At 39.5% G+C, this 22,898-nt stretch overlaps 1 protein-coding gene across 4 annotated transcripts in view; it reads left to right on the plus strand.

Annotated features, from left to right (window-relative positions):
- ZBBX (zinc finger B-box domain containing) overlaps positions 1 to 22,898 on the plus strand; it is a 48,478-nt gene that overhangs the window by 12,377 nt on the left and 13,203 nt on the right. For 3 of the 4 annotated variants that reach the window (XM_073359477.1, XM_073359479.1, XM_073359478.1), the window contains 8 exons: positions 106 to 215; positions 713 to 808; positions 14,734 to 14,901; positions 15,681 to 15,855; positions 18,529 to 18,667; positions 19,240 to 19,370; positions 19,640 to 19,743; positions 20,140 to 20,219. In XM_073359477.1, the coding sequence (XP_073215578.1) occupies positions 106 to 215; positions 713 to 808; positions 14,734 to 14,901; positions 15,681 to 15,855; positions 18,529 to 18,667; positions 19,240 to 19,370; positions 19,640 to 19,743; positions 20,140 to 20,219 (1,003 nt within the window). The remainder of the gene's footprint in view (positions 1 to 105; positions 216 to 712; positions 809 to 14,733; positions 14,902 to 15,680; positions 15,856 to 18,528; positions 18,668 to 19,239; positions 19,371 to 19,639; positions 19,744 to 20,139; positions 20,220 to 22,898) is intronic. The other variant, XM_073359480.1, reaches the window with a different exon arrangement.

Genomic DNA, 22,898 nt, shown 5'->3' on the forward strand with positions numbered 1-22,898 from the left:
AAGAAGTATATGGAACCAAAATATCCACTCCCATCAGTCAGAATACATGCTTAATGTCTTATAAAATATTGATCTCTTTTTTTGCCTTCCATTGTATTTTTCCAGAGCCAATGAAACAGCCATTTATACATAAAATGGCAAATGTTGCAATCCCTGAAAAACCTAAAATGAAGGGGAAGGCATGTGGACAGTGTGAGGCCAAAAATGCTTTACTGGTGAGTAGATGGCAGCAAAAGTACTAATATTTGAGTATAGAAAGCTAGCCAATGGGCTTTGGATTGGATTAATTTAAAATAATCCTCTTTTAAAATGTCTAATTATGACCAAATTAATATGAGGCGTGTATACATTAATTAGTGGAACCCCCTAAAAAAATCTAATTTTATTTCCTCAAGTTTTATTTGTAACATTTTGGAAAATATGAATAAGGGAAAATATCCTCAGCAGTAACTGTATATCATGAACCCATTTTTGCTGTTGTTACTTTTTGTTCAAGAAAAGGAGTACTTGTGGCACCTTAGAGACTAACAAATTTATTTGAGCATAAGCTTTCGTGAGCTACAGCTCACTTCATCGGATGCATGAAGTGAGCTGTAGCTCACAAAAGCTTATGCTCAAATAAATTTTAGTCTCTAAGGTGCCACAAGTACTCCTTTTCTTTTTGCGAATACAGACTAACACGGCTCCTCTGAAATCTGTCTTTTTGTTCAAGGTATGCTTAGAATGTGGGGAAGATTACTGTGGTAGTTGCTTTGCCAGAGTCCACCAGAAGGGGGCACTGAAGCTCCATAGAATGATTCCTTTGCAGGTAGGGACTTTTTTTGGATAATCTTGTATTTATAATAAAAATTGTCTCTGTAAATAGTTCAAAACTTAATTGTTTAAGAAATGCAATTCTTAAACGTTTTCATTCATCAGAAGTCTTTTTTGTCACACAAGGACATATTTTCTGCATTTATTTGTAGCAGATGCATTTATTATTACATCTTTAATATACGTTTCAATTTCAGTCATCAGTAGGTTAGAGATTTTGTTTTATAATAAGGTCATCAACTTTTTTTAATACCCCACAATCTTTATTTATACCAAACTGTGTTTCTGAGGCCTGATCCTAGAAACACTGATGCATATGAATAGTATTTATACTTCATAAGTAAGCTAAATTTTAAGATCAGTTGGGTTAAAAATAAGCTGAGTTTTGTTCCATGCAGTGTTTTTTAATTACAATTTATAAAAAGTGGGTGCTTTTAAATTTTACCTAAGAAAAATGAACATATTTTAATTAAAAGGAGCTTTAGTGTTTGTACAGAAACTTCCTGTAAAACGCAGCAAATGTATATTATACTGATTCTAATGTTGGAAAAAAATGTACAGTTCTTACTCTGTGCACTAATAGGTTTTACAGTCTTTTGATTTCTCATGGGGAAAAAATATGACTAAAATAACTGTCATGCCACAAGGTTCTAAAAAGCAGCCGACAGGTTGTTAGTTGAAGAGACTTTGCATACATAAACCTCCACAGACTGGGGGAGGGGTGGTTTTATGCTACACGGCCTATAAATCTGTCACTCAAATAGTAGAGAATTCCCATATACAATTAGCTCTTGTCTGTGGAATGAACAATCCCATATTGGTGAAAATGATAGTGATATAATTGGAAAGATTTATTTTTTTCAGAACAACAAATAATTTAACGATGGTGAAATCTGAAAAGTGTAATGTTCTTTGTAAAGTAGTATAGTTCATTGTCATTTGGGCCTGAGTTAACAGCATTAAAAAAATCATCTTTAAAGTACAGCTTTATTTGTACTATGTATTCTTTTGATGTATCAATAACATTTCAATGACCACTGTTGTAAGGATTTCTGCATAAAATCATAATAACACACTTATTTAAAACTGCTTTACTTCTCATTCATCACATTTTGCTATATTGCATAAATTGATCATGGTAATAACTTTTCTCCAATTTTTAGATCCGCTGTTTCTTCCATTTTACACATCAAACAGTATTTGATTTTTGTTAAATGAGGTGGTGTTTTTATGCAGTTCAATTTGTAGAAATTATATAAAATTATCCTATTTTTTATTTTGTTTCGTTGATACATTAATTATGGTTGCACTGTTTTATGGGCTGTTTTAATGAATCAAAGAGAAAACAAGTCAGCAGTTCTGTATGTAGAAGTGTTTAGACTTTCTTCCATGGAGAGAAACAAAATTACTTTAAGATAAATATGAAAATTATTGTAAATATAGGGAATATGTATAACAGCATGTTGACTGAATCTTAGGAAACTTAAATATTTCCTTTCCATTTAATTTGTGTTTATTACCAAGTCAAACTGTATTTTTGGACAATGACAATGTTTGATTGTCAAGATGTGCCCTGTGACAATCTTATGGTACTTTCTCTCACTGAAATTTATTTGCAGATGTCAGACCTTTTCCCCCCAAAAGTATAATCTTTTTAGTAATGCTATAAATTATCAAAGTTGTTGCTCTGATTAATGTGTTCTTGTTAGAATGATGCATGCTCAGAGTGTATTATTTGAAAGATTACATTAAGAGGAAAAAATTAAGAGAGTTACAGGATGACCCAGCACATTGAGGGATGATAGTCAGTAGTGTAGAAAAGCAGGTAGTAAATCATCTTCTTGGACCCGTGTTACTAGCCCACCTTATACAGCAAGATATATGTGTTCTGTCAGCTATTTTGGCTGGATTTAAAAGCATTTTCTCTACATTGAACAGTCACAAACAGTGATATATCAAATCTATTTGATCTATCAGTTCTCACAATTTGTACATTCAGAACATAAGGTTGGAGTATTAATAATTAATAATAATAACTTGCAGTCTCATTCATAGATCTGAAAATGCTTTATAAAGGAGGAAAAATTGTTATTTTTATTTATAAATGGGGAAGTTGAGACACACCGAGATTAAGGGTTTTATACCAGATCATACAGTGAATCGGGGCAGATTGTCCTGGTCTTCAGGGGTGCAGTCCAGACCAGTTGAGGGGTTGTGACACCATTTGCCATGCAACCATAGATGCCTTACAATGCTTTGTTTCTGTAGCTTCCAGCCTGGGATGTTCACAACCAACCTACAAGCATGCTGGTCAAACCCTGAAGGGGTTGTGTGGTAGACAGACCTGATTCAGCAGCTCTGAGCTCAGCAGCCTGTATAGCCCGAGAGCCCCACTCTGGCTTCCAACAGCCTGGGTTACTTCCCGCAAGGTGACCCAAACATACTCCCAGTCCTGAATTTCCCCAGACCTGTGTGCTCTGCAATGTCCAGCCATCTGCTGGGCAGTTCAGAGAAATAATGTTTGTTTGTTCCTCTAAAGACACACAAGCACGTCACAGCTTATTAACTTAACTGGGATAAATGCACAATTCTGCTTAAACACAGCACTGAGTTTTCTCATAGTAAAAATAAACCAAATTATTAACGTTAGGATTTAGGTTAAGTGGTGCCACATAAAAGAAATAAAGTTAGAAAGGGTTACTAGCAAACAGAAGTGAAAACACACATCTAAAAATCTAAAACTTAATCTAGCAAGGTACAGGGTTTGTTCAAGATGTTTTTTCTTACCTATATTCATTTCCCAGAGACAGAGACTCCCTCCCCCACCCTTGGTTGAAGGACACATCTTTCTCAGCTTGCAAGAGCTCTGTTCCCTTGTCTGCCTGGTGATGGATCCCAAATATGGTTTCTGCCTTTGCTTATATCTTCCAAACTTCAGTGACTTTGTTTCAAGAAGCAGGATGACTTCATGCTGTTCTTCCCTTCCTGTGGACTCCCCACTTCCTTGCTGATTTCTATGTAAATTTGGCTTCCATTGTTTCTGGTTGCAACTTGCTTAATTTAATTGGTAGATAGCTAACTTTTCTCTTATCTCTGAGGAAACCTGTTTCTCCATGTTTGGCCATAGACTTTAAAGTATAATATCATTCAGTATCCATATTTCCTCATATTGTATTAATACATACATTTCACAATGGTATTAATCACCAGTGTCTCATTAGCTCCGTACACTTTGATAATATAGTAATATTGTGTGTAATCAGTTGGTTCAATTGCTTATCTCTTGACCTTCAGTCCACCTGTCTGTATAGACCAGTAAACCTTTGCAATGTATTCTTTGAAAAGTAAAACCCAGACTTAGTTTTTCTATCCTGCTGGGGCATAGAAGCCATGCTACCTTCTCCCCCACTTGTTAGCTTGATATTTTTGTTTACCTGGTATGTAAATATGGACCTTCATTGTCTTTGCCTGAAGACAGAGCTGGTCAGAGAATCAAGTATACATTCCTTTTTCTAAGGAAGACTGTGCTTAAACACATTTTAAGAATATAATTGTAACACTCCTTCTTCTTCGAATAGTGATCCACTATAGGTGCTTTTGCGTCCCTGTGCAGCTGATTAGAGAACTTTGGATAGCAGTATTTGTTTGGCCTGCACATACACTGTCCCTTCTTCATGCTCTGCCATGAAGCTAACCAGTGTGTGCATTCAGCCCCACCCTCAGTTTCTTCTCAACCACTCCTGGCTAAAGATGGAGGTATTAGCAGTCCGTTCATCGGATCGTTAACTCTGTTGTTCAAAATTAAATAGTTACTAATCTTTTTATATTTGTTTTTGTTTTTAAAAACCCCAAAACTTTATCTTCTTCTTTCTCTTTCTCCAGGGTATGCCTAGTTCACTGGGGTTTAAGAGATGCCTTTCATGTAAAGAGGCCTTCCCTCTCATGGACGGACATTCTTATAGTGTCCGTTGCCTCGGGGAAAACCCCAGAAGTGTGGTTTTTGTCAGCAACTGAAGCCGCAATTTTGAAAAGACAGGGAGCTCAGATTTAAACGCCTTCTAATGGAGGCAGCTCTCCAACCTCCTTCAGACCCATGCCAAGATTTACCCAAATGGGAGTCTTCACAGGAGCCCTCCAAATCCAAAGGTGGTGAACTAAAACCATGAGACACTCACATAAGGCTTCAAAAAAAGAGAGCTGTGAATCCCCAGAATGAGCCCAAACCAGCTGGAAAAGATCCCTGGCATGTTCGGTATCGTCTGTACCAATGGCACTGGAGCTGGCCAAACATGGTACCCAGATCTCAGACGGTACTGTCTCAGCAGGATGCATTGACATGCCTAAAAATCTGATGGGCACAGGCACTGAAGCTATGGTATTGACTGGCAGAGATAAAGACCGAGACCATGCTTAGGGGAAGAATCCTCTGTATGGGCAATGCCTCAGTACCATCAATGGTATGCCAAACAACGCTGGCGCGTTTAGCCTGGCATACATTGCTGACCTGGTCAGTACTGTCGTCTCCGCACCAGCAGCCATCGCTGGTACTGACCTCCCCAGCAACACAGAAGTTCAGATGCTTCAAAGACTTTACAATATCTAATGTACCTGAGTCTCCGCTGCTCGGTACTGAGTCTACCCCGAACTTGGGAGTCACCACCAGCACTATGCTATGCACCACCATTGTCCAGTGGAGAGTCTGATAGCGAGTAGGAGGAGGTTGTTTCCCATCGCTCCTTTCATGCATCCTATAGTGCCCATTACCAGTCTGGGCCTTCACAGCTGTACAGTCCATCGGGCCCTCAACCACCCTGATATGGACAACTATGGTGCCAGCCACTGGGACCCTTCCTGCCATCCCAATGGGACCCGTGAGAGGCATATAGACATTATGCCTACTGGGCATCTAGCGTGGCCCATTACAAATTAATGAAGTGCCTTCCATTAGCCTCTGCGTCTAGAGCAGTGGTTCCCAAACTTGGTTCGCAGCTTGTTCAGGGTTAGCCCTTGGTGGGCCCAGAGACACTTTGTTTACCTGAGTGTCTGCAGGTATGGCTGCTTGCAGCTCCCAGTGGTGGTGGTTCACTGTTCCCGGCGAATGGGAGTTGCGGGAAGCAGTGTGAGCTGGGCCACCGCTTCCCGCAGCTCCCATTGGCTGGGAATGGCAAACCATGGCCACTGGGAGTTGTGAGTGGCCGTACCTGCAGATGCTCCAGGAAAACAAAGCATCTTGTGGCCCACCAGGGGCTTACTCCAAACAAGCCGCGAACCAAGTTTGGGAACCACTGATCTAGAACCACTGAACCTCCCGAAGAGATGAGGGAGAAACAGGAGGTGGACCTCGATGAAGAGGTCACACTTCTGACCAACATTTTGTCCCCTTCACCAGATGAGGCAGTGATGCCCCTTCTGCTGTCTCTTTCAAGACTTAGCTAAGGGGGTGGCAGACACTCTGCAATTACCTCTAGAGGAGGTAAAAGAATCACAGCATAAACTGATAGACATTTTACACTCCTTTTCTTCATTGAGAGTAGCCCTCCCCATCAATGAGGCTCTCTTGGATCCAGCCAAACTTTTATGGCAGGCCCCTGCATCCTTCGTGCCAATCTACAATTCCGCAGAGCGAATTATCAAGCGCTAACAGCAAAATACGACTACTTTGATTATTCCAAATTCAATTTATTTATCAGTTTCTAGAATCTTACAGAGATCAGTTCAGGGCCATTATCTATGAAGGACAACTGGTGACCAAGATGGCACTCCAGTCAGTGCTCAACATGACTGATACCGATCCATCTCCACAGCAGTAGTGATGCAAGGAGCCTCTTCGCTACATTTATCTGGCTTCCCCAAGGAACTACAGAAACTGTGGAGGACCTTCCCTTCAAAGACACCAAATTGTTTGCGGAAAACAAAACTCAAAGATCATCCCTCCACAAACTCTAAGATTCCAGGGCTATGCTTCAGTCATTGGGGATTTATGCATCTGGACAGAAGAGTAAATGCAGTTCTTATCCCTCTCTTAAATCACATATCAATCTCAACGCTTTTATGAACTACAAAAGAGAGTCCAGATTCGCAAAGCACAAACCGTTGGACCCTCAACCTTCGTCTTTCCAACCATCCACTTCAAAATATCAATTCTGATGGATTAGATGGGGTGCCAACAGATCACTCACTTCAGAGCTACCTGATGCTGACCAACCTTTTGCATCCCTTTGGATAATGCCTTGTTCTGTTCCACTGCACCTGGGAATGGGATAACATTTGACAAATGAGTGCTAGAAATCATCTGTAATGGGTATCCCATTCATTTCACCTCCCTGCCCACCCACCCTTCCTCCACAACACCCTTCGCATCCCTCTCCAGGGACGCTTCTCATGAGAGTTTATTGTGACAACAGATAGATCGCCTCCTCTGTGTAGAAGCCATAAAACCAGTACCTCAGCAAGTATGAAGGAAAAGTTTTTACTCTCGCTACTTCCCCATATCAAGAAAAGGGGGGTTGGAGACCCATAGTGGACCTCGGAGCACTCAACAAGTTTGTCAAGGCTCAAAAATTCAAGATGGTCACTCTAGCATTGATTATTCCAGCTGTGGAACAGGGAGACTGATTTTCGGCCCTCGAGCTTCAGGATGCTTATTTCTATATTTCCATATTACTTGCCCACAGACAGTTCCTCAGATTTATCTTAGGACAGTACCACTACCAATACAGAGTACTCCCCTTCAGGCTATCATTGGCACCCAGAGTATTCTCCAAGGTCCTCTCAGTAATGGCATCTCACCTTTGTTCCCAGGGGATCATGATCTACCCCTATTTGGACGTCTGCCTCCTCAGGGCTCATTCCTTCAAAGCCCTACAGGTTACCCATGTGACTGTGGACTTATTCAGAAGCCTGGGCCTACAAATCAATGTCCAAAAATCGACATTAACCCCAGTACAAAGATTAGAGTTCACAGGAGCTGGTCTCAACTCTCTTTGAGTGAGAATGCTCCTCCCACAACATAGATTCCTCAATCTGTCCACAGAGACAGTGCAGACCAGCCCTCAAATATTAGCCAAATGCTACCTTCAACTTCTGGGGCATATGGCTGTGGGCACGTTTGTGATAGCTCAGGCCAGATTACACATGAGGTGTCTCCAGTTGTGGTTCAGCTCAGTGTACAGGTCGAACAGAGACAGTCTAAAAAACCCCCCTATTGTTACCCACCAAGGTCAAACAATCCTTGAACTGGTAGAAGTACCCACTGTACGTGGGGATCCCGTTTGCACAGCCCTCTCCGTCACTACTCCTTATCGCCAATGCATCCCTCTTAGGATGGGGAGCACATCTCAACAACCTCACCAACAAGGCAAATGATTACCCATAAAGGCATGTTCATATCGACTTCCTCAAATTCAGAGCGGTGAGGAACATGTGCTCGTTTCCTTCCATTGATCAGAGGTGTACACACAAGGATCTTTACAGATAACATAGCATTCATTTACTACACAAATTGTCATGGTCATGCCAGATAGCCTTTCCTTTGTGCAGAAGCACTAAAGCTTCCCGCAGCCCCCATTGGCTGGGCACAGCAAACGGCAGCCACTGGGAGCCGCGATCGGCCGAACCTGCAGACGCGGCAGGTAAACAAACCGGCCTGGCCCACCAGGGGCTTTCCCTGCACAAGCGGCATCCCAAGTTTGGGAAACGCTGCCCTAGAGTATATATTGGATCTCAAGAAATCAGGATTATCCCTTAATTCACTCAAAATTCACCTGCTCGCCATAGCAGTCTTCCCTCAACAAATAGAGATTCAGTGCTCTCACTCCCCACTACACAGTGATTCCTCAAGGATGTAGTAAACCTTTTTCTCCAATCCAGATGTCTTTCCCCCCACCCCAACCCCCCCAGTCATGGGACCTAAACTTAGTACTAAAAAACCTGACTAGGCCACCCTTTGAACCTATGGCCATCTGTTCACTCACAACCCTGTCCATGAAGACAGCATTCCTAGTGGTGATCACCTCAGTGAAGAGAATTGGGGAGGTAGTGGCATTAATGGCACACCCTGTCATACAGTATGCTTTCCGGACAAGGTTACTCGAACTGCACCCGAAGATCATCCTCAAGGTGGCTTAGTCTGTTCACATAAACCAACTGATTCACCTCCTGGCCTTTTACCCTGTTATCACAGTGAGGCTATACTGCACACACTAGACATTAGGAGACGTTTGGCCCTTTACGTGGACAGGATGAAGGCTTTAGGAAATCTAAGCTTTTCTTATCCATTATGAAAACGTCTAAAGGTGCAGCAATATTGGCTCAGAGACTCTCCAAATGGGTCTTGAACTGTATCAAACACTGCTATCAGGTTCACAGCATGCACTCCATGAGGTCGTTTTCCTCCTCTGTTGCCTTCCTCAAGAACGTCCTTATCCTGAAAATTTTCAGGGCTGAAACCTGGGCATCTGAGTATACCTTTGCAGAACATTATGTGATTACCGGGGACTCTGCCTCCGATGCTATCTTTGGCTTTACGGTATTGTCATCCAAAGACTTGACTCTGAAGCTCTGGCCCTGCAATGGGGATACTGCTCGGAGTTGCCTACAGTGGAGCATCCAGAGGGATGTTACTCAAAGAACAAGAGAAAGTTATTCACCTTTTGCAGTAACAATGGTTCTTTGAGATGTGTGTCCCTATGAGTGCTCCATATCCCACCCTCCTCCCCTCTACTTCGGAGTTCTTGTCAAGGACTCTGTGGTAGAGAAGGAACTGAGTGGGGGTTCGCCCGCACATGCTGGTTAGCCTCATGGCAGGGCATGAGTAGGGGACAGCATGTGTGCAGGCCGAATGGACACGCCTATCAAAGTTCTCTGAACAGCAGCGCAATGACGCAAGTGCACCTACAGTGGAGCACTCATAGGGACACATCTCGAAGAACTGTTGTTACTGCACAAGGTACGTAACTTCCTCTTAATAACTTCTTGTATACGCCACATACGTACATCATGCAAGAATGTTAATATCAGTTAGTTTTATTAGTTTTCCAATGATACCTTACATGACACTTTTAATATACAGATTATAACCATAGTGAGTTGGGGTACACTGAATTGGTTAAGCCAGCTGAAACTGGGAAGCTCTTAAGGTCACATCTCCCCCTGTACACAGCTGCCAGAGGGCTAGCAGCTGGCGACCTGGAGGCAGCAGGTCAGAGCCCTCTTTCCTGAACAGGGTATATGCCATCATATTTTCTTTTCCCTTTATATAGCAGAAACTAGGGCTGTCAAGCCATTTAAAAAAAAATCATGATTAATTGCGCTGTTAAACATTAATAGAATACTATTGATATAAATATTTTGGATGTTTTCCACATTTTTCAAATATATTGATTTCAGTTACAGCACAGGTTTCAGAGTAACAGCCGTGTTAGTCTGTATTTGCAAAAAGAAAAGGAGTACTTGTGGCACCTTAGAGACTAACCAATTTATTGAGCTTTCGTGAGCTACAGAATACAAAGTGTACAGTGCTCACTTTATATTTATTTTTTATTATAAGTATTTACATTGTAAAAATAAAATACTATTTTTCAGTTCACTTTTACAAGTACTGTAGTGCAATCTCTTTATTATGAAAGGTGAACTTACAAATGTTGAATTAAGTACAAAAAATAACCACATTCAAAAATAAAACAACATAAAACTTTAGCGCCTACTTAGTCCTACTTCTTGTTCCACCAATCACTCAGACAAACAAGTTTCTTTACATTTGCAGGAGATAATACTTCCCACTTCTTGTTTACAGTGTCACCTGAAAGTGAGAACAGGTGTTTGCATGGCACTGATGTAGCTGGCGTTGCAAGATATTTGTGCCAGATGCGCTAAAGATTCATATGCCCCTTGATGCTTTGACCACTATTCCAGAGAACATGCTTCCATGCTGATGGTGCTCATTAAAAAAATAATGCATTAATTAAATTTGTGACTGAACTCCTTGGGGAAGAATTGTATGGGATCTGAACAGTCAAAGTAAGAAACACTTATGTGGCCTCAACAGGGACTGCCCTTCTAGACAGCTCAGAGCTCCTGGTACTAGGACTCCAAATCCCCATAATGATTGATCTCTGGAAGCAAATACCTAAACAGTTATAGATAGTAACTTTGCCTTTTAGTATATACTCTGGCAAACATCTAGCAAAGCATGCGAACAGATGTATTGCAAGAGGGCGAGGAAGAAAGAATCTTCGTGTCAGCTGTGTAGGCAAAGGAAAAGTACAGCACAAAATGGGAAATGCAAGGCAGTGAGAATTAAGCTAATGACATAAAACGATGTTTGCTAAATTCTGGGAAAGTGTTAGCTAATCTACAAAGCCTAACACTGAATGTATTGATATGTGCTAGAGCATCTATTTAGTGTGCCTCTAAGGCTTCGGAAAACAAGTAAGTAGCTGTACATCCAGTCTCAACTGTTCAGCATGTATGAGATGGCAGGAATATGTTTATTTTTAATGTGATAAAGGAGAAAATTGAAAATCTAACTGTGGCCTTAGTTGCTGCTTCTACAGTCCTAGGCCTTAATGGGGTTCAGGAAAGTCCTTGGCAATCAAGATACATTACATTTGAGGAATGGAAGTAGGTTGGATCTGCTGCTATCATCTTTATGACATTGTTATCTGGAATGCTTTCACATTAAAATAACTTTCTGACATTTGTGCCAAAATAATTGAGTTTCTATTAGTCCAAAAGATTGACAGCCTGCCATCATACTCCTTTTCTTTAAGTGTTATTGATCTTCATGTTTTAAAAATACATTTAGAAAGCCCAGTGAAACAGTCTTTGTGAGGGGGTGGGAAGGAAATATTCATATAGACACATTCTGAATAATACTTGAACCCTGATTTTAAAAATCGGTGGCAGTGTCAAAATTTTCTTTTGAAAGGAAGGGACAGATCGTCAGCTGTTGTAAATTGTCAGAGCCTCACTGAAGTAATTAATTTATACCACCTGCAGATCTGCCCTGAAGTTAGTATAAAAACAAGTATCATAATAAAAATGCTCATTTTTAATTGTTTTCTTTTTAAATAGATGATTGGAGGTGGTTTTTTATCTTCTTAGTATGATGACAGTTTGCAGTAGATTCTATAGGTTGAGATTGTGACAGTAAAACCTGTGAATATAACCCGTTTTTATTATTTTCCAGATCATTTTATGCATTTAAGATACAATTCTTATTAATTCAAAATTCAACAAATTGGTGTGGAAACAGCCAGTTACATATACAAAGTTTAGAAAGGATCATGGATCGGATTTTTGAAAGCACAAGTTCCACTGAAAGTTGGTGGGACTTGTACTCTGAAATCACTTCAGTATTTTTCAAAATCCTACCCCCTAATTGGAATGTTTCACCATAATCTTATCTTGTTTAGTTAGCAAGGCAGAGGAAACTCAGAGAGCATCTAAAATCACTTGCTAGGAACTATAATAATATAGGAAACAGTCCAGTACGTTTATCCGAGTATTCTCTTTGAAATCAGTTAAATAGAATTAATTCCAAAACAAATGAGCAAAATGCCAAATCAAGAGAGTAATGCTGTGTAAAATGTATAGATAGAACTCTAGGTGGCAGTTTTACAAATATTTGTGATAGACATATATAAATGTGTTATAGTACCATTTACAGGTTTCAGAGTAACAGCCGTGTTAGTCTGTATTCGCAAAAAGAAAAGGAGTACTTGTGGCACCTTAGAGACTAACCAATTTATTTGAGCATGAGCTTTCGTGAGCTACAGCTCACTTCATCAGATGTATGCCGTGGAAACTGCAGCAGACTTTATATATACACAGAGAATATGAAAAAATACCTCCTCCCACCCCATTGTCCAGCTGGTAATAGCTTATCTAAAGTGATCATCAGGTGGGCCATTTCCAGCACAAATCCAGGTTTTCTCACCCTCCACCCCCCCACACAAATTCACTCTCCTGCTGGTGATAGCCCATCCAAAGTGACAACTCTTTACACAATGTGCATGATAATAAAGTTGGGCCATTTCCTGCACAAATCCAGGTTCTCTCACCCCCTCACCCCATTTAGAGCCACAAACAATACAGTCAGTTGCTTCACTTGCTTCCACATGCTACTATCTCTTGAGCAGGGAATATTGTGTATATAAAAAGATCTTCTACACTTTCCACAGTATGCATCCGATGAAGTGAGCTGTAGCTCACGAAAGCTTATGCTCAAATAAATTGGTTAGTCTCTAAGGTGCCACAAGTACTCCTTTTCTTTTTGCGAATACAGACTAACATGACTGTTACTCTAAAACTAGTCTTGCTGAGTTTCACCTGAATGCTATGGTCAAAAATCAAATAGAAAGTGACTAGAGAGCACCAAACTCATTTTCTTTGGCCTTATACTTTACCTCTGGAGGGAAGCAAATGAGCATAAAATGCCTTAAGGAACCCTGCCAAGAGGAAATGCAATTATGTAGAGAAGGTCTCCTGCTTCTCTCTAAATATGTGGCTTCTGGTCTCCAAGTATTTTAGCGATCTTTTGCCGACATGGATTGTTGCCAGTAGTTGTGGGGAATCAGAACTAGGGGACACAACAAAGTAGTATATTTCCCCTGGGAAAATGTATCCCCCACCATATCATGCTGAGAATTATGGGATAAGAATCTGAGTAGAATATATGCAGTCAAAATGGCAAAAAGCGAATGTAGCTTGAAGCAACATTAACTCTTCTTGCATACTTGTTGGAAGGTCGTAGAATATGGTATGGGAGGTGCAAGCCAGTGACAGCAAGGATACTAGATCAACTGTATTGTCATAGGTAGATGGGGCTAGAGGGAGTTCCCTGGAGTGGATGAAGTCACAGAGCCAAAGTGATTGGGCCTAGGTTTACAATGGATCTCTGTGTTCTTCAGCTTTTTCTGGCCACTCTTCCTGTGTGCATTCTTGCTTGTTCTGAGACCCAAGGAGTATTCTTATTAGCTTTTTCTTCTATGCATATTTTTACATAGGAGGGAAACACAGGGACCTTTGTGGCGTCATACGTATTTCTACTTAGCACTTTATGTCCACTGTATTTTCTAGATCCTAAATGTGGCTCTGAAACAAAATATTTCCACAGGACAAATGGAGAGAGGAGATTTGCATTCTTTTTTCTATTCTCTTTGGTTTTACCTTTTCTCATTGAGGTAATTATTCAAGTATGGGCAATTAGAACCTCATAAGATGAAATTTATGGAGCAGTTTGCTTTATACTAACATAAGTTGCAGAGGAATAAAAGAAAGTGGCAATGGAATTAGAGAGATCAGGTGGGTGAGGTAATATCTTTTATTGGACCAGCTTCTGTTGGAGAAAGCTTAAGTCTTTCATCAACAGAAGTTGGTTCAATAAAAGATAATATTTCACCCACCTGGTATCTCTAATATTCTGGGACCAACACAGCTACAACAACAATGCAAACAACAATGTGATTAAAAATTGGTGTTGTCATCTAAGAACTATTTCCAGCCTTTGACCTGCTACTTCCAGCCTTTGTTTGGAATTTCTTTGAGCTACTCAAATCAGCTTAATTTCTTACGGGTCTCTCCAGCTGCAGTTTTAAAGAAGACAAAATCTAACCAATATCTGATTGATCTTCCTTAATTACAAATTTTATAGCATGTTGATTATAAAGTTCTTTTAACAAATGACATGCACTTGTAGATTATCTCCCATATTCATTAAATAATCTGGTAGTCTCTTACATTCCTGTCTGATGTGAATATTCGGTTTGATTCAGATTGTTGAAGATAAGGTGTGTTCAGTCCACCATCATTCTGTATTCTGCTCTGTTTCTTTGTTTTTGCCTCTGTAATTTGAGCATTGTTTAGTGGAAAGTGTGTGTGTTTATTTTGAATTAATCTGGTGATCTGTATTGTTTGTAGGCAAAAACCCATGTATCAGTTGGAAAATTAGAAGCTACCCATCAATTCATGAAATACTTTAATCCTGATGAATCCAAAGAGAATCATGAACAGAAGAAAGCAAATAGCAAGAATCAGTTCATGTCAGACATTTCTTCATCTCTGCTAATGTCAACAGGCAATGCTGAGGTAGGCTGAGGAATTTCTGTGAGCTGTGTGTGTTCCTGTAAAACAACAGAAAATTCAATTTTTACACTCATAATTCCTTAAAGTGTATTGGTCCTGTGATTTCTGGTGCCACAAATTGCCAAAAGTCAGATCAGGCTATCCATTTGATCCACCCCTCTGATCCATGTCTGTGCATGTGGTCTGTCTGAGATGCAGGACCTCAGATTGCTACTGCTTTGCTTGTAATTAAACAAGCCCTGATTCTATTGGACTTTTGGCAGATTACATCTGTAGCATTAGAATTAACTATTTTCTTTTAATAATAAACTATTTTATACTTATCACTAATATATGAATAGCGTTAATAGTACTACTTAATAGTAGTGATAATTTAGAAATTGCTTTCATTCCTAGTTGAATTTAGTATGCGTGTGGCCTGTGATATACACTGAGTCAGGCTGGATGATCTGGTGGTCCCTTCTGGCCTTAAACTCTATGGCTGTAAGTCTGCATCCCTTCATGCATTTGTTTAGTAGTCTGGCTTAGAGCTCTGTTGATGGGGCATCTCAATTCAATCTGGCTAAAAGGAGCGATTTCTGAAAATAGCCTTGAATTATCTTGATCACAGTTTAACCCAAATGTAGTGCATAAGAAAGGGGACCACATCAAAGAACTGAATCCCTTCAGCAGTTAAGATGTGAAACCATTAATCCTTTGTCATCAGGTATTTGTGTGTGTGGTGGGGAAGACAGTTGCCATTAGGACATATTTGATTGATCACTTTCCTGAAATTGATTCAGGAAGTTTCCACAGTACCAACAGGGGCAGTTTTTGAGAATCAGAATGGTGGGTTATTACTGTATGGTACTTTTGATGAGGAAGAATCTGCAGAGTCCTTTCAAGAAGCTTTAACTCAATGGAGAAATGGAAGTCATGAATACACAAAGGAACAGAACTCTGATGAGGCTCAACCAGGTAGGAATTAGCTTCTGCTAAATACATTTTTAAAAAGAAAACTGAACCCATTTTGATCAATAGTGCATATTCTCAAGGCTTATGTACTGATGAACATATATCAGCCTTTACAGTATCAACTAGTAATGTATGAATTCATAATTTTTTTTATTAAAATGACCATTTCTAAGTTTCCAGCTGATTACCGTGCTACTGGAAGGTGACATAGTTCATGACACAAACTGTATGCCTCTTTCTTAGATAGTAAATCTTTTCCTTTCCACCCATTGCACTGATTTAACAATATGTCAAATAGATTGATAAAATGTGTGTCAGAGGGTGAAAATGTGACTGATTCCTTGATGCCCAATTAACTGAAAGAGGAGGCCTCTGGCTGATTAACTGCTGCTGATTGATTGAAGTGGAAAGTCCCTAGGCTCTATAAGACCGGGAAGAGCGGACAAAAAGGCAGGGAGGAACTGTTCAAGCTGGGGCTGAGCTGCTGAAAGGGTTGCTGAGGGAAGTAATTGGGGAAGCCTTCTGGAGGTGTGGCCCAGAATCCAGAGAGCACAGGTTTTAAGAAAACAAGCCTGAGTAATCCAGAGCACTCTGACAGGAGAGAGAATAAGAAAGTAGCTGTGTTAGACAAACCTCACAAAGGAGGGGCATGTGCCAAGTGAAAGACCTCAGAAACAGACTTTATTTGAAGCTGGAGTAGGAGGAGGAAAGGAAGGGAGGAGATGTACCTTTTGGTAGTCTGGGATGAAAGAGGCTGTATTTGAGCAGATTGTACATTGATAAACTAGTCCTTAAGAAGGAGCATTGGTATGTGACAAAGGCCTTGCTGGACTTACTGAGGACCTCTGGCACGAAGGGAAACTGATGCTGGGCTCCCTAGAACCAAATGAAGACCAGAATGGAGTGCTGCACAGAACAGTACATAAATGAGTAAACAGCTCATTTACATACTGCTAGCAAGTCTGTACTTTCTGGAATATTTTTCAAATGTTACTGTGTGGTTTTTTTTTTTCATACTATTATTGTGATGATTATATGGTGTTCCTCAAGTATACACTATGTGAGACACACCAAATGAATATTAGTGCCTTTGTTTGTACATTGAAGCACTCTGAATGCTGGTTAATCTGTGTCTATAACTTCAGTTTGCTCAGGTAGGCTGCATTATATTGTTGGAATATTATAGCCTTTTTATGTACATTGCAAACAGGGACGTACGTATTTGGAATTGTTTCTAAGACACTGTTGGTGAAGATAATATTCTCTAGGAAGTGAATATATTTTCCTTGAAGTATTCTCTCTATTATTTAGAATAGTGGAATAGTATACAGACAGTGTTGTTTACTGGTGGTGCAGGGGACCAGAGTTCTATTTCTGATTCTGTGACCCTGGGCAAGTCATTTAACCGCTGTTCTTCAGTGAAATCTGTAAAAATAATTTAATAAGATTTAGCTGCCACAGATTTTTCAGATATTCAGATCAAAGGTACTTGCTAAGAGTTCAAAGCATTTCCGTCATATACCTCTCCGGTCTTGGGTCTCTTGCTTTCACCTGAGATTTCTATACTGTAAATTCAAAGTCTAAAGATTACTGCCTGTTTATTGAGGTGAGCAATGCACATGCCTCAGGATTATGTACATTACATCTTAGTGCATTTTCTTTTTCTCTCATAGCTGAGTATCCGCATCAATCTCTGAGTATCAGGTTGACTCCTTCCCTATGAAGAGATGTGGTCTCTTAATCATGAACCATGAAACAAAATCTTGTCTCCTTGGATTTGTGCAGGATATTCTGTATCTCCACTAGTATATGGATGACAGTTTGCTGTCTTCTCTTTTTCTGAAGTATAAATGGCTTGCTACTTGATACATTTAGAATAATCTTGCACTTTTACTAATACCTTTTCCTATGATTTGGGGTTTTTATTTGGAAATCTATGGGTTTTGATCCTGCAAATGTGTATGAGCTTAACTTTATGCATCTGAGCAGCCCAGTTGCTTTCAATGCATAAAAGTAAGACATAAGTGTGTGCAAGTTTGGGGTCTTACATATCAATCTGGACACTCAGTTATCCTATGTAAATCTGTTTTTGAAGTCTCATACCTCCAAGTACATGACCATCAGAATTAATTAGCAAGCTTACATAGTACAGATAATGCACATATCTTGAAGGATATATCGTTGTCTTAAACAGTTAGTTCCTTGTCTTTTATTAGGCACGAGAAAAACTTAACAGTACAGTTCTTCTTTACTGCTTGTCAGTGGAATCTTTACATATATCCTTTTAACTTCCAATTTGTTTGCTACCAATTAAGGAGCAGAAGAAGAAGTCCGCTGATGTCAGCTACCCAACTCTGAATAAATCTTCAGTTTAAAGCCTGTTTTCGCCCAGGCTATGATGATTTAGCCCTAAGAGAGAGAGAGAGTATGAATTTTTTTTCAGACAAATCCAATCAATCCAAATTAGATTGTAAACTCACTTTTCATATGGGCCACAAGTTCCAGATAACTCTCTCAACAGAATATGAATAATATGAGATTAACCTTTTTAAATTTCATGAATAAGCAAACATCTAAACCAAGCATAGACTATTGATGTACTATTAATTAAAATGAATTTTATAGTTTAAAAAAGGAAAGCATATTGTTAACATATTTTAATGATATATATTACAGTTCTATTTATACTTATAGAATCCATGGGAGTTTGTGAGGTACAGACCCATCTCACAATTTTGAGAAAACCTGTTAAAATTGAATTCAAAGAAGAAAGCCTGAACTATATGGAGAAACTGTGGCTTAAGAAGCATAGAAGGTAGTCATTCAATTACACACTGCTAATAAAAGAATGCAGAAATAGATGCATTTGTTAATATGAGCAATCTAAAGCAATTTTATCTGAATATTTGAGAACATATTCAATATTGGAAAATTTAAATGAGATGATTGTGTTGTTTGTTTTCCTGTAAAATAAATTACTAATTATGTCCATATTTTGATGAATTGTTATTTTGGAATTATTTTAGAGAGATTTTCTTCAATGTCAATACAAAAATAACAACCTCTTGTAGAACTTGATGGTATTATTAACAAAAAAATATAGGAGTTTCAGCTCACTCTTATGGCGCTTACTACTGTAAGAATACATTATCTGAAGCATATGATTTTGTTATCCCCTGTTTCTGGGATGTACTAAGTACCATCAATGCCTACAGAAGTCAATGGAAGCCATGGGTGTTCAGCCTTTCTCACAAGCAGCTCTGCATGATGAGGCCCAAACTTCAGTGTCTGTAAGAAGTGTCAGTGTTCACTGTAATAGTATGAGAGTGATAGTAATAATACTGTAACTTTTAAAGACTTAACTCCTATTTTTCTTCTTGTTTTAAGAATGCCAGTTAATCAAATATCTGGTATTCAAGCAGATGAATTCAGACCTAAGCATGAACTAATGAATGTACCTGATGATGCTCTGAGTGGAGGAGAAAGAGGAGGAGGAGATGATGATGATGATTTAATAGGTTTGTTGGACTTCTATTAGTTGAGTCTATTAAATCTTAGTTCCTTACAATTCTTTCTCATATCCATATTCACTGAACAACTGCAAGTAGATTGTTCTTTCCTGAAGATGTATGTGGTTAGTCAGGAAACAAAGGAAACTTATGGTGGTTAAAATAACAAAATGGCCTCCCCCCACTCTCCAAAAAACCCCAACCCAGTAACTTAATACATAAAAATATTTTAAAAATTAAAATAAAAGTGAATGCACGACTCTAATTGTATTTCCCAGTTGAAGATATGAAAAAATATTGGACAGCTCTCTTTAGAGCAGAAGAGTCTTACGCGGTTCCTGAGAACCTTGGGTCTGCTTTGAAAATTGAGGTACTCAGTGATGTAAGTATATGTTTCTTACAGTAAAGTGCAAATGGTTCACTTTAATTATCCTGTATCCTTTAAACAAATTGAGCAATTAAATTTTCAAATTAGTAAGAGCTAAACAGAAAATTGAGTTGGCTAGACTTCAAACTTAAATGGGATACCGTAGATCATCAGAAATATAATTAAAGTACTTGTTTTGGTATATTGTTAATGATTACAGTCCATCCATAGAAAGTTCAGTTTTCCAAAAGTAAATAAATGTTCCTAGTATTTCTCCTCTGATGGCTCCAACTGTACAGAGGTCACACAAAAGTAATCTGTCCGGTTTTTCACTCACTGTGGTGATATATTTTTGAACTGTTTAGCTAATCTCTCTCTCCCTCTCCCTCTGTGTGTGTATTTTTTAATTAGTCTTGTGAAGAGGACCTAGATGAATCATGTAACTCTATAGTGATGGAAGTTGGATCCACTAAACTGAGAAATGAACAAAGGTAAATGGAACAATATGATAGGGTAGTTTGTGATTTCATTACTTTCCAGGAGCTGAACCAGTGATCTGTAATGACTGACATATCATAGTTCAGCAAATATTTTGCCATAACAGTATGGTATAATACTATGAACCTCATTGGTAAAGTGTTTGTTGTATATTTTTTTGAGTGGAAGAAAATATTTTTCTATAAAAACCCAGTCCAGGCCATAAGAGCCTGAATATGAATATTTGTTATGAGAAATAAATTTTAAAAGGCAGTGCTTTCCATTGAGACTGCTGCTTCAGTTCTCCAGCCACTCTTTGGAGTGGTTGAATCAGTGCCATGAGTCCCAGACCATCTAGAGGGCCACAAGCATAAAGATAGCCTATACTGTGGATCTGTTTATGACGGTTCGGTCACTGAGACCCCCTTGGGACTGCCACCTGATGTGCCTAGACTACCTCTAAGCCTGTTTTCCCTGCCAGCTTGGGACTTCATTACCTTGCCTTGTTTGAGCCAGACACTCTTGCCTGCTGCAAACACAGATCCAAGTCTGAACCACGTCCCCCACAAGCTGCAGGCTTAACTGAAAACAGCTTAAGAAGGCTCCTGTCTCCAGTACTCAGATTCCCAGCTCCCAGTGGAGTCCAAACCCCAAATAAATCCGTTTTACCCTGTATAAAGCTTAAGTAGGGTAAACTCATAAATTGTTGTCCTCTATAACATTGATACAGAGATATGCACAGCTGTTTGCACCCCCCCCAGGTATTAATACTTGCTCTGGGTTAATTAATAAGTAAAAAGTGATTTTATTAAATAGAAAAAGTAGGATTTAAGTGGTTCCGAGTAATAACAGACGGAACAAAGTAAATTACCAAACAAAATTAAATAAAACACGCACGTCTAAGCCTAATACAGTACGAAAGTGATTACAGATGAAATCTCACCCTCAGAGATGTTCCAATAAGCTTCTTTTACAGACTAGCCTCCTTCTAGGAGCCAGCAATCACTCACGCCCCTGTAGTTACTGTCCTTTGTTCCAGTTTCTTTCAGGTAGCCTCTCTACTCCAAAGAATATCTTCTGAGCCAGCTGAAGACAAAATGGAGAGGTTTCCCCAGGGGCTTAAATAGTCTCTCCCTTGTGTGTGGAAACCCCTTCCCCTCTCCTGTGAACAATCCAGCTCCAAGATGGAGTTTTGGAGTCACATGGACGAGTCACATGTCCATGCACGACTCAGTTCTTTACATGCTGACACCACATTCCCAGGAAAGCTCAGATGTGGATTGACATCTCTCAAAGTTCATTGTTAGCTTAAGTGTTCCTTGATTGGGCACTTATTGAGAATAGTCTTTTCTCAAGAAGCTGACCAACTGCTTCACTGAGGCTACTTAAAATCAAACAAGTACATAGCCAATATTAAATAACTTCAAATACAATAATGATACATGCATACAAATAGGATGAATATATCCAGTAGATCATAACCTTTGCAGAGATATGTTACATGGCATATCTAGCATAAAACACATTCCAGTTATGTCATATTTATACTCATAAACATATTTCTGTAAAGCATTATGGGGTGCAACATCACACCCTCCTCCTGAACTTACTGTCAGAGACTTGGACATTGTCCATGGTGGAGGCAGTACGTGTAAAATACCTGTTTGTCTCTGGTCACGCTCCCTTTCAGTACCTTTAAACCGTATGATGTCATTCATAGGTGTTCTAGCAAGGTTTGGGGTTCCTGGTCCCTGGGTGCCTGAAAACATGTTGGGGTGTAGTATTGCTAACAGAATGCAGACAGCAATAACAGTTAAAGTGTAGGTGTCTAGGCATTTAACCACCAGTGCCATGAGGCGGTGTGCCTCAGTTTCCCCTTCCACACAGCAGCATGGGCCTGTTATGCTTTTGCTGTTGTGCCAAGCTTCCAGCCTGTTTACAGGTATAGGCTGAAAAGCAACATGCTTGTGGGACTGTCTTGTCACCATCCCTAGCATGTACATAAAATGTTTCCCCAAAGCAGGTATGTCCCACATCTTTAAAGGGTTTACCACTAGTATTAACTCCTTTGTTTTGACCCATAGATGAAGTAGCAAAAGACACCAGATTAACAGCAAATCTATGGCGGACAGGCTTTGTTCACACAATTTAGCTTGCAACAGTTGCAAGGTCGCAGAAAAAGCAGAGATTCTTGTGGTAGAGGAAGGGGAACAGTCTTGTCTTGGATCTGAAGAGGCTCAATTTTTTCATGATAAGTTTCAATGGAGACTCAGCTTATTCAAAGCAGCCGTGGAATCTGGGGACTTGTTGGCATTAATTGATTTAAAGATGCCCATGATGTGCATTTTTTCATCCTACTCATAAAAATATATCCAGTTTGTGTTAGGTGACTAGTATCTTTAATACATGACACTGTAATTTGACTTCCCCATCCTTCTGGGTCTTTTCAAAGATCCTGACTGTTCCATTATTCTTCACTGTGGGAAGGTTTTCATCTCACCTTACCTAGATGACTTGTTGGTGAAGGTCCTGTCTGAGTAAGAGGTTGCAAGGTACTTTAAAATAAAAACACACTTTAAAATGTGCAACACACGCTCTTGAATGAGTGAAAATCTTTCCTTGCATTCACAATGACCTCTGTGTACTTTCATATCCGGATTTGGATGCCAAGAAATCCGAGGCACTATATTATT

The sequence above is a fragment of the Lepidochelys kempii genome, chromosome 9, assembly GCF_965140265.1.
Source record: "Lepidochelys kempii isolate rLepKem1 chromosome 9, rLepKem1.hap2, whole genome shotgun sequence".
NCBI lineage: Eukaryota > Metazoa > Chordata > Testudines > Cheloniidae > Lepidochelys > Lepidochelys kempii.